At 37.9% G+C, this 12,944-nt stretch overlaps 1 protein-coding gene across 9 annotated transcripts in view; it reads left to right on the top strand.

Moving 5' to 3' along the window:
- Positions 1-12,944, top strand: part of Mga (MAX dimerization protein MGA) — a 92,958-nt gene that overhangs the window by 58,202 nt on the left and 21,812 nt on the right. For 6 of the 9 annotated variants that reach the window (XM_029535792.1, XM_029535791.1, XM_029535789.1 and 3 more), the window contains 6 exons: positions 358-584; positions 1,189-1,371; positions 1,767-1,836; positions 3,766-4,283; positions 7,446-7,740; positions 10,024-10,647. In XM_029535792.1, the coding sequence (XP_029391652.1) occupies positions 358-584; positions 1,189-1,371; positions 1,767-1,836; positions 3,766-4,283; positions 7,446-7,740; positions 10,024-10,647 (1,917 nt within the window). The remainder of the gene's footprint in view (positions 1-357; positions 585-1,188; positions 1,372-1,766; positions 1,837-3,765; positions 4,284-7,445; positions 7,741-10,023; positions 10,648-12,944) is intronic. The other 3 variants (XM_029535795.1, XM_029535796.1, XM_021194109.2) reach the window with 3 other exon arrangements.

The raw sequence follows: 12,944 nt of genomic DNA on the forward strand, positions 1-12,944 counted from the left end.
TTCTGACTAACACACATGTTCTGTTTTACACAGGTGTGCCCCATCCCAATTTAAAATAATAGCTAACTAGATGAGGCATGATAAATTTAACAAAAATATCTAAGATATATGTGCATATGTATACATGTACATACTTTGTTTTATTCTTAGCTATTCTCTTGGTTGGAGAATATTATTCAACAAATTTGATTAATAGATGAATAAATTAATGCATACGGAGACAACTAAAGGTCTTTTAGGGAGCATCTGATACAAATTACTCTCTTTTGTGAGGGAACTTATGTTGTTTTGGCATTGCACAGTGCTGAACTTACATTACCAAAAACACCTTAAAATCTTGGCCTTATCTTTGTTAAGCTGTATGTGAAGCAGAACCTGAGCAGCCTGTTCGACATTACCCACTGTGGGTGAAAGTAGAAGGTGAAGTAGATCCAGAGCCGGTTTATATTCCAACCCCTTCTGTCATTGAACCTATAAAACCATTGGTGTTGCCTCAGTCAGATGTATCTTCTACTACCATGAAGGGAAAAGTAACCCCTGGAATTAAACCAGCACGAACATATACTCCCAAGCCCAATCCTGTGGTAAGCCTGTCTATTGTTGTTTTTATTGTAAGTTCCATAAGCCATTTGTAAAGGAGATAGATTTCAAGTAGAACTTTTGTTAATATTCTGTCAAGATTTTAGATAGTGTATTTTTAAGACCCTTCCTCTCTGACTCAGTTTATTTGCTCGCACTTTAACAATGTGATAAAAGTGAAGATGCAGAGTAATAATTGGAGAGCCAAGTTTTTCTTCAAGTTCATAGAAAGTGAACTTTTTCATAATTTGTTGTTTATATTTGTGTATGTGTGTTTGCCATATATATATATATATATATATATATATATATATATATATATATGCACTCAGAGTTCAGATGTGGTTGTGGGATCTCCTGGAGTCAGACACAGTTGGGAGGCAGGGACAGAGGTGAATCTCTGAGTTCAAGAGGTCTAGCCTGGCCTACTATTGGGAGTTCCAGGATAGCAAGGGATCCTAACAGGATAACAGAGAGATCCTATATTAAAAAACAAACAAAATAAAAACCCAACTTTTGTAATAGAAGCAAATTAAATTCTTCCTTTGGATTCCAGGATAAATTTTTTTCCTTCTATCAATGGTCTGTTTTGTTATTTGAAACTTACAGATAAGAGAAGAGGACAAAGATCCAGTCTATTTGTACTTTGAAAGTATGATGACTTGTGCCAGAGTTCGAGTATATGAACGAAAGAAAGAGGAACAAAGACAACTGTCTCCACCCCTGTCTCCATCCTCATCATTTCAGCAGCAGAGTTCCTGTTACTCTAGTCCTGAGAACCGTGTTACAAAGGTAAATTGCTTGTTTCATAATAACCTTCTAATTTCCAGTTCCCCGTAGCTGGTATTAGAATTTTTATTACTATCACCATAATCTTCTTTGTATTTCCTATAATGTATAAATAAACCCATTTCTCCACATATTTAAGTAATTTATCAGTGTTTGTTACTAAAATACTGATAAAATGTACCATGTAAATTATTTTCTAAGTAACTCAGTCATTACTAAGAACGTTGACGATAAGAAGATTACATTTTATTTATCTACTTTTGGGGGTACAGGATTGTATAATATGATACTAATACAACTGGCCAGATACAAAGTTATAGATTATTTTACTAATTTATGTCCTCTCTGTAGATAATAAATACTTTTTGCATTGATTTCTGTATTGCTTCCTTCTTTAGGAACTTGATTCTGAACAGACCTTAAAGCAGCTCATTTGTGACTTGGAGGATGATTCTGATAAATCACAAGGTCAGTATAAAAACTAGATATTAACAGTTGATAGTAGCTATTATGTAATTCTGAATTACTTAGTGGCAAAAAATTTAAACCACTGATCCGTAATATGACACTGTGCTTTTTTTTCTAACCTCTGCAAAAAATGGAGCAAGCAGAAGCATTTCTTCATTATTTGCTTTTAATATCCATAGGTCTGCCTGTTTTGATTAGGTATTTCATTTCATAGAACATAAGAATCATCTCAGCATTAAAATTTTCTCTTTTCAAGACTCAAGAATAAGGGCATCGTTAGCTATTAAAATTTACCTTAAATCTTCCATAGCCACCACCATTAGACATGTATAAAGGGAGAATAGAAGAATAACTATCACTAATAATCTAGAAGTTTCTTTGTCATAATTTCTGAGGAGAGTATACCCTCAACAAATACAAAGTTAGCTGTTTGTTTATGGGTATGCAGTATCTAAGCAGCAGCACTCTTCTTATAATGACATAGTTAGTATACAGTAAAAAAAATGTTTTCCATTTAAGAAAGTGGAGGAGGCTGCTAGAGACCATGTCCATTCTGGGGATGATTGAGCTGGAGCCTGTATCCTTGACACAACTCCAGCACATTGGTTGAGATGGTTCACTATGGTGGCGCAGGCCTTTAATCCCACTTGGGAGGCAGAGGCAGGTGGATTTCTGAGTTCAAGGCCAGCCCTGGTCTACAGAGTGAGTTCCAGGACAGCCAGGGCTACACAGTGAAACCCTGTCTCGAAAAACAAAAAATAAAATAAAATATGTATCTTGTCAGCGTGTCTCCTGTCACTATGATTAGGGAAACGTTGGGAATCTGAATAGTCTGTATACAGAGGAGCAACCATGCATAGCAGAGTTTTAGTAGAAACTAGTGATAGAATGTGCCTTAAAAATTGTTTTTTTTTTTTTTTTTTTTAATTACATTTGTGTATTTAATGTGTATGAGGGCAGTGGGCAAGTCCACACTTGCCAGGGCAAACACATCCCAGGACAGCTTGCAGGAGTGTGTTCTCACCTTCTGTCACACAGGTCCTTAGATCAATAGACTTAGTCACAAGTGCTATCTCACCATCACTGTTTGGTTTTTGTAAACAAAAACATACCTTTTTTACTATTTAGTGTTGATTCTTGTTTTTACATGTTTCAAAGCAGGCTTATCAAGTATCTGTTTGGCCTGTTTGGATATCAGAACAATAACTCCTTTTTCTCTCTGTTTGTTTGTTTGTTTCCTCCTTCCCTTTCCCTTTGCCTTCTTTTCTTTCATGTATATGAGTGCTCTATCTGCATGTACACCTGCAAGCCAGAAGAAGGCATCAGATCCCATTATAGATAGTTGTGAGCCACCATGTGGTTGCTGGGGATTGAACTCAGGACCTATGGAAGAGCAGCCAGTGCTCTTAACTGCTGAGCCATCTCTCTAGCCCCGAACAATAACTTCTATCAAGTAAAATTTATCATAGTTATAGGTTATACTTTGCAAGGCAGTACTTTTTTATGTTTGTGGCCTTTTAGAGAAGTGCTAAGGAAATCTCCTTTTCATGAGATAATTTAGTCTGTGGGATAGTGAAGACAAGTGTCTAGTTCTGTGAGGTTTTTTTCCCTAGAAAACTCTAGAATGTTGAGTTTGCACACTAATTTAACACTGAAATGAGACAGTGAGAAACTTGAATTTCTTTCAAAGTTCAGTAGCACGCCTTTAATTCCAGTACTTAGGAGGCAGAGGCAGGTGGGTCTCTGAATTTGAGGCCAGTCTGATTTACATAGTTCCAGGACAGCCAGGGATTTTATTCAGAGAAACCCTGTTTTGAAAAATCAAAACCAAAAAGAAACAAACAAAAAAGAGCCTCCCACCATCAAAGTTTAGTATAGAATGTCTGTGGTCTGTGATGTAGTGGGTCTTTCTATTTATTTTTAAAACAGAAAAGAGCTGGAAATCCTCCTGCAATGAAGGAGAGTCCTCTTCTACCTCGTATGTACATCAGAGGTCACCTGGTGGTCCTACCAAATTGATAGAGATCATCTCAGACTGCAACTGGGAAGAAGATCGAAACAAGATCTTGAGCATTTTATCTCAGCACATCAATAGCAACATGCCACAGTCACTTAAGGTGGGCAGCTTCATCATTGAGTTGGCTTCTCAGCGGAAGTGTCGGGGTGAGAAGACCCCTCCTGTTTATTCTTCTCGTGTGAAAATCTCTATGCCATCAAGTCAAGACCAAGATGATATGGCTGAGAAATCTGGATCAGAGACTCCTGATGGTCCATTGTCCCCTGAGAAAATGGATGATATCTCTCCTGTGCAGACAGATGCCCTGGATTCAGTGAGGGAGAAATTACATGGAGGCAAAGGTCTACCTTTTTATGCAGGGCTTTCTCCTTCAGGGAAGCTTGTGGCCTATAAACGTAAACCCAGTTCAACTACATCTGGGCTTATCCAGGTGAGAATTATATTTAATCTGGGCATAGTACCTTTTTATACTTAGGTAACATCATGATTTTTTTGTTTTTTAAACACTCAAGCCCTTTGTTGACCTTTGGTCATATTTCTTTAATTTTTTTGAGAACTGGGTAATACAAAACCATCGTTAATTCTTATTATGATAAATGTAGGTTAGATGAATACAGAAGGCAGACTACTGTTATATAAACAGATATATGGAGCCTTACATTAGCTTATGGTTTTCTTTTCAGAAAGTTCCTTTTTATAAGCTTTACTGCACAGGCTCTAGTGATCCTAAGTAAGCAAAAATAGGCATTTAACTTGGGTCTTAGAATATCTTACTAGGATAAAAGTTTCAAAACAAACATAGATTACTAGGTGTAGTAGAGATAAATTGTCTTTATAAGTCGGGCACCTTTAATCCCAGCTCTTGGGAAGCAGAGGCGGTGGATCCTTTGAGTTCAGGATGTCCAGGGGTACAGTGTGAAACCTTTTCTTTAAAAAGAAAACCAACCAACCAAAGATTGGTACTATATGTAAGTAGTAATAGGGAGGGGAGTAGCTTATTTTCTTTTGCTTGTTTTACAATAATGGGTTGAACCTAGGTGCTCTATTACCAACCTATATATTGATACCTCAGGAAAAAATTTTATTTAGTAAAATGTTATTCAAACACATAGCAACATTTTGTTGCTGTTGTTAAATGAACTGTAGTTACTTTTTTTCCTTCAATTTGAAATTTTGGGAGGTAAAAATAACTCTTTACTGTTAGTAAGTTAAGCAGTAAATTGGCTTGTAGGATATTCTCTGGAGAAAGAAGTTCTGAATTAAATGTAAGATATATGCAGGGATGGTGGCACATGCCATTAATCTCAGCACTCAGGAGGCAGGCAGATTTCTGAGGTCATGGCTAGCCTGGTCTACAGAGTGCATTTTAGGATAGCTTTGACTATACAGAGGAGCCCTGTCTTGAAAAGAAAGTCAACAACTGTATAGCTTGAATTGGCAGTTTGTAATACATGTGAACATCTTTTTAAAAAAGATTTACTTATTCATTAATTATATGTAGGTACACTGTAACTGTCTTCAGACACTCCAGAAGAGGGCGTCAGATCTCGTGGGTGGTTGTGAGCCACCATGTGGTTGCTGGGATTTGAACTCAGGACCTTTGGAAGAGCAGTCGGTGCTTTTACCCACTGAGCCATCTCTCCAGCCTCCCATGTTGAACATTCTTAATCCCAATACCTATATTTGAAATTATGATCATCAGCAAATAAAAAATTCCATAATTGCCTTCTTATGGTGGGTTATAGTCAAAATACTAGCATACTAAACACTGTTATGTAAAGTTACCTCTGGTCCTTATGTATATGTAATTGTATATAACCTAAATAACTTTTATGCTTTGACTTGGATTTTGACCCCAAGACAGCTTATTATTTATATCTGACAATCTGAAACACTTCTTTTTTTTAATCCCAGGAATTTGGGATAAGAAATGCTCATCCTGTATAGACTTTAGGGAAGACAATAAATAATCTTCAATAACAGGTAGTTTATATACCTAAAAAGCTAATATTGTTCTGGGCGTGGTAGTACACACCTTTAATCCCAGCACTCTGGAGGCAGAGGCAGGCGGGTTTCTGAGTTCGAGGCCAGCCTGGTTTACAGAGTGAGTTCCAGGACAGCCAGGGCTATACAGAGAAACCCTGTCTTGAAAAACCAAAAATAAAGAAAAAAAACAAAAAAAACCACAACTAATATTGTTTACTTTTGTATCAAAAAATATATATTTTTAAAGATTTATTTATTTATTATATGTAAGTACACTGTAGCTGTCTTCAAACACTCCAGAAGAGGGCATCAGATTTCGTTACGGATAGTTGTGAGCCACNATATGGTTGACTGGGATTTGAACTCAGGACCTTCGGAAGAGTAGTCGGTGCTCTTAACCACTGAGCCATCTCGCCAGCCCCTTTTTTTTCCTTTTTTTATTTTTCTTTTTGATATCAAATTTGAGGGAGTGAAGTTGCTGAGCTTCCTGGGAATAATCAAAATTAAGTAGCAAAGAATGATTTTGTTTTTTGGAGTAGGTTGCTTTAGATAGCTTTTTTACTGTTTCCCTATAAATTTGAAGGGTAGATGGCTCCGTTTTCTATCTATTACTTGTAAATGATGAGGAGACAGTAAAGGTTATGTTCTCCAGATGTCACTCAGTTGTATATGACAAGAAAACATGAGTGAGAAACTATGGAGGCTTCTGTGTTCTCTTAAAACACACACACATTAGTAAGTTGCTGCCTAAAATGAACAGTTATCAACTTAGGTATCACAAAAAAATGTACACCTCATTTGTTCACTTTATTCTGACCATTTAGTGACTGCATCTAGAAATATTCTGAGTTTGTGCCAACATTTTGAGCATGTTCTGTTTATAATAACTTTAGAGTTAACCCTTTTGAAAACAAAAAACTGGGGCAACAGATAAAACTTTACAATATAAGCTCTGTCTGCTCTTCCAGAGGACCCTGTTCAGTACAGGGTCTGTCATTCCAGGGTCCCCTTCTTGCCTTTGTGGGCACCAGGCATGTACATGGTGCACAGACAAACACTCATACACATAAAGTAAAATAAAATCTTAAACTCATAAAAAGAAAAGCAAAAACTGGTGTGACTTATTAGGTTATTATAGCAGTCAGTGTCCTGTAACGTCAAAAGCAGATTGTATTTTTTTAAGATGTGAAAGATACTTAGACTCGGTGTGACGGCTTTTATACTTCTCTGGTCTTAGAGAGAGTTTGTGGATCATGGTTATTCTCTTTGCTGGTGATTCATTAAAAACCACAGTTGCTTATTAAAGTAAAACAATTAGATGAATTGTTGGATACAGTTATGTCTTTTACATATCTATAATGCAGAAATGAGTTTAGTTTCTAAGATTATTTATTTCCAGACTATAAATGAAGTTCAAGTTAGTTCAGATATCAGATGATGCCATCCAGTTATTGAGATCCTGATTAGAAAATCTTCACTTCTTTTTCCCTTTTACATCTAAAGCATAGACTTTAAAACACCTTATAAAAATGAAACCCCTGTCAAGGGAGGGGAGTTAGCAAGAGAATTTTATCTTTACAGAATTTCTCTTTGCCACTTGTTTCAGGTTAATGGTAAGAGTTACCCGCAGGCTAAGTTGCTATTGGGACAGATGGGGGCATTGCATCCAGCCAATAGGCTAGCTGCTTATATCACAGGCAGGTTGCGACCCTCAGTCCTGGACCTCTCAACCCTCAGTACTGTCATCTCCAAGGTAGCATCCAATGCCAAGGTGGCTGCATCCAGGAAACCACGTACCCTGTTGCCTTCAACATCCAATTCCAAAATGGCATCCTCTGGCCCAACAACAAATCGCTCTGGGAAGAATCTGAAGGCATTTGTTCCAGCAAAAAGGCCAATTGGTAAGTGAGAGAGAATGCATATGGTTTGGAAAGGCCTGTAATTTAATGTTGGCCAGTGAATACAATATGAAAGTTTTAAAAGTAGCCAAATACAGATTTTTGTGTTATTATTAATGCCCTTACTTAATTCTTCTGATGACCTATGATAGCTGATGAATTGAAATTTACTTTATAGTCAAAAGGCTTTGAGACTGTATTAACATATTAAAACCAAGGTTTTGCTTTAAAATATTTTCTTTACTTTTCCTATAATGGTTGAGGTTTTTAATACCAATCATATGCATATTCCTTGTACTTACAAATCTAAGAAGCTAACAAGAGCTAGTAGAATGGGTTAATATAGGTTAAAAATAAAAAGCTCTTGTAAAACAAAAATGTTTTAAATAATGCAGTATTCTGTATATTTCTGTATTGTGTATGAAAACTTCTTTTGCCTAACACTTTAGTGGATGGTCTGTATTAAATAGCCTTCTTTTTTTTTTTTTTTTTTTAAAGCTTTATTTATTTATTATATGTAATTACACACATAGCTGTCTTCAGACACTCCAGAAGAGGGCGTCAGGTCTTGTTACAGATGGTTATGAGCCACCATGTGGTTGCTGGGATTTGAACTCAGGACCTTTGGAAGAGCAGTCGGGTGCTTTTACCCACTGAGCCATCTCACCAGCCCATTAAATAGCCTTCTTAAAACATTGCTTTAGTTGAAAGTTATGCGGTTTAAGAAATTCCTCTTTTTTGTTTCAAATACCTTTAGGAATGTTAAGTAAAGGTGTCAGTTTGTCTTCATTTTTATTCTTCTAACATGAAATTGAAGTATGGCTGCTTCATTGGGGGCCCTGTGTTCCATCCAATAGATGACTGTGAGCATCCACTTCTGTATTTGCTAGGCACTGGCATAGCCTCACAAGAGACAGCTATATCAGGGTCCTGTCAGCAGAATCTTGCTGGCGTATGCAAATGTCTGGGTTTGGTGGTGGTTTATGGGATGGATCTCCGGGTGGGGCAGTCTCCTTTCGCCTCAGCTCCTAACTTTGTCTCAGGAGGAACAACAATATGAACTAACCAGTACTCGCAGAGCTTGTGTCTTTAGTTGCATATATAGCAGAGGATTGCCTAGTCAGCCATCATTGGGAGGAGAGACCTTTGGATGATTATATGCCCCAGTACAGGGGAATGCCAGGGCCAGGAAGTAGGAGTGGGTGGGTTGGGGAGCAGGGCGAGAGGAGGGTATAGGGGACTCTGGGGATAGCATTTGAAATGTAAATATCTTTAAAAAAAAAAAAAAGAAAAAAAGAAAGAAGAACTATATGGCTGAAGGCTGGAGTAAAGATAGAGGATGGGCAGTTAATGCTTTAAAGAGAATCTATTTATGCCTCTTTAGAATGCAGCTTTAATTAGAATTTAAAACAATAAAACAGTCTTAACCTGCTTTTAAAAACATGTTCATATTTTAAAAAAAATACATAGTACTTAGCTATTTTGTAAAAGGAGGAGTTGCTGAAGCAGGAGGGAAATATTAGGAACAAACTTTAAACTTTCAATGGGGAACGTAAGGGTATGTGTTGGGAATCTTGTCCTTCCCCTTTTCATCTGTTTTAGGTGATAAGGTTAATAACTGTTGCTTTGTGTGTGTTTTGTGACATAATTTCTATGTGGCTCTGGCTGTCCTGAAACTCATTATTGTAGACCAGGCTGACTTGAAACTCAGAGATCTACCTGCCTCTGCTTTGCTAGTGCTGGAATTAAATGCATGATTCACTATGTCCAGTTTGCTCTTTTGTGTCCTAAGAATATATATATCCCATATACATATATATATGGGCTAAAAATGTTTAGTCTGAGCATTTAATTTTAAGTCTCTTATTATTTTTTTTATTATTAATTCAAAATTAGAATTATAGCCGGGCAGTGGTGCCACATGCCTTTAATCCTAGCACTCAGGAGTTGGGAGCGGGTAGATCTCTTCAGTTGAGGGCAGCCTGGCTTACCTAGTGAGTTCCAGGACAGCCGGGTTTATAGAGAGACACCCTGTGTTGGAAAACAAAAAACAAACAAACAACCGAAAAATAGAATTTTAAAACTTTGCTTTGGGTGGAGGACAGTGTTTTTTGTTTTTTTGGTTTTTTGGTTTTTTTGTTTTGGTGGGTAGCAATTGGTACTTACAGGTGGATTGTACCTTTAAGAAATTGACCCAGTGGGCACAACTAATGTAATAAGCACAATCAGTAGGAGGGCACAGTAAGAGAACGAAGAGATTTTTTATCTGCAAATTTTTATTTGCAGCAGCGCGACCCTCTCCTGGTGGTGTGTTCACACAGTTTGTGATGAGCAAAGTTGGTGCCTTACAGCAGAAGATACCTGGAGTTCGCACACCTCAACCCCTTACAGGGCCACAGAAGTTCAGTATCAGGCCTTCTCCAGTAATGGTCGTCACACCTGTGGTTTCTTCTGAGCAAGTTCAGGTGTGCAGCACTGTAGCTGCTGCTGTCACTACTTCCCCTCAAGTGTTTCTAGAAAATGTTACTGCAGTGCCATCTCTGACTGCTAATTCTGATATGGGAGCTAAAGAAGCTACATATTCTTCTAGTGCCTCCACTGCTGGGGTTGTTGAGATCTCTGAAACTAATAACACTACCCCTGTAACATCTACCCAGTCTACAGCCACTGTGAACCTTACCAAAACTACTGGGATAACTACTAGCCCTGTGGCTTCAGTTTCGTTTGCTAAACCATTGGTAGCATCTCCAACCATAACTCTTCCTGTTGCTTCCACTGCCTCCACCTCCATAGTCATGGTGACCACAGCTGCATCTTCCTCCGTGGTGACCACACCTACTTCATCACTGAGTTCTGTACCTATTATACTCTCAGGAATTAATGGAAGTCCACCCGTGAGCCAGAGACCAGGTAAGGACTAGTTCTTTTCAGCTGCTTTATTATAAATAAAGCTCCTTAATTGAATTTTACAGTTGTAATAAAATTAGGAGTTTCTAGTTTAGACATTGTCATTTGTAAATGCATTGGGCTGCATTCATAGCTATCTTGAGATGTATGTAGGCCACAATTTAGATATGCCTGAATACATTTTAGAATTTCAGCCATAATATGACAGTTAACATTCCTAAAACTAAAATTCTACAAAACTGAACCCTAAAAATAACAGAGCTTATGACTAGTTGCAGGATTAGGAATGACCACTGTCTATACAGTTCTGAAGCCAGATTCCAGAGTACAGGATCAGCTGTCTTCAAGAGATTATCTGATTGATAGGTTAATAGGACTAAAGTTGAATCCAGGGAATACTAAAACTTAAAAACAAAGTAGAAATGATAGCTGAAGGACACTAAATGATGTAAATAGGACCAGAGTTCTGAGCATTAGAACAGCCATTAAAGTGGCATGGGAGGAAGGGCAAACTGCTTTATGATGAGAGCTACAGTTACACACTCTAAGGAGGGGATTTCTTACACAGCTGCTGGGGCAGTTACTGTTTTTGTTCTTTTCCCCCTTCTCCTTCCCTTCCTTTCTAAGAAAATGTTTCTGCATTTATTAGAAAATACACAGCAGTGACATTTTCTGAAATGGTATACTTATTTTGATGTTTTTATAAATTTTTATTTTATGTATGTAGTGTTTTGCTTGTCTCTGGAGGCCAGCTGGCCTGTCTACCTGCCTTCCTTAAAGAAGGTGTCATATTCATTCCTAGCTCTCATTATTACACTTAGTTGATAAAATAACCTGGCCAAAAAAGCAAGTAATGCAGGGTTTATTTAGGCTGATGGTTTTAAGGGTACAGTCCTTTGTGGTCAGGAAAGCTATAGCAACAGGAGTATAAGTCACTATGTCACTGTGTGTCTGGAACTTAATGCTTTTTTTATTATCCAGGACCTGAACCTATGGAATGGTATCATCCACATTCATGATGAATTTTCCCTTCTTGGTTAAACTTCCCTAAGGAACAACCCCACAGACATGGCCATAGGCTGTTATCCCAGGTGTTCTAAATCACAATGAACTGACACAAATATAACTAATAAGAGATAAGGAGGCACATTTTTATGTTTAGTACTTATATTTTGTATTCATCAATTTTTTTAAAATAATTTAATTTTTTTCTTTTTCTTTTTTTTTAAATTTATTTTAGGCCAGACAGTGGTGGCGCATGCCTTTAATATCAGCACTTGGGAGGCAGTGGCAGGTGGATTTCTGAGTTCGAGGCCAGCCTGGTCTACAGAGTGAGTTCCAGGACAGCCAGGGCTATATAGAGAAATCCTGTCTCCAAAAAAAAACCCAAAAATTTATTTTAGCCTGGCAGTGGTGGTGTAGGCCTTTAATCCCAGCACTCGGGAGGCAGAGGCATAACTCTGAGTTTGAGGCCACCCTGGTCTGCAGAGTGATTTCAGTATGCCAGTGCTACATATGCTTAGAAATCCTGTCTCAAAAAAAATTTTTTTTGTTTTAATTTTATATGTTACCTGTATGTATGCAACTACACCATGTGCTTGCAGTACCCACAGGGGCCATAAGAAGTTATTAGATCCTTGAGAATTAAAGTTACAGGCAACTGGTTATGAACTACCTTGTAGGTAGGGGCTGAGAACTGAACCCGGGTCCTCTGGAAGAGAAGCCAGTATTCTTGACCACTGAGCCATCTCACTAGCCCCTGATTTAAGTTGGATTAGGTTACAAGAATTTAGGGTAATAGAATTATTTATTTTGATAAATTTTGTTTTGTTTGAGACAGGGTTCTCTATGTAACAGAGTTCTGGGTGTCCTGGACTTGCTTTTTAGACCAGGCTGGCATTAAACTCAGAGATTTGCCTGCCTCTGCCTCTGCCTCCTGAGTGCTAGGATTAAAGACATGTACCATCATACCTGCTTTATTTTATGTATATAGTTGATGTATCTGTGTATATCAGTGGACTGCATACTTGCAGTACCCTCAGAATTCAAAAGAGGGTGTGGGATCCTCTGAACCCAGGTCTTCTGCAGCTCCTAATTTTTTATATTTAAGTGCAACTACCTCTAGAAGATGAGCCAGTGCTCCAAACATGAGCAGTTTCTTCAGCTACCATATGCATGGTTTTTTTTTAAGTGTGTGTGTGTGTCTGTGTCTGTGTCTGTCTGTCTGTCTATCTCCCTTTATGTTTGTGTCTTTGGAGGGTAGGGAGGGGCTTAAGAGTCCCCGGATTTGGAATTGCAGG

Source organism: Mus pahari, chromosome 3 (assembly GCF_900095145.1).
Source record: "Mus pahari chromosome 3, PAHARI_EIJ_v1.1, whole genome shotgun sequence".
In the NCBI taxonomy this organism is placed as follows: Eukaryota; Metazoa; Chordata; class Mammalia; order Rodentia; family Muridae; genus Mus; species Mus pahari.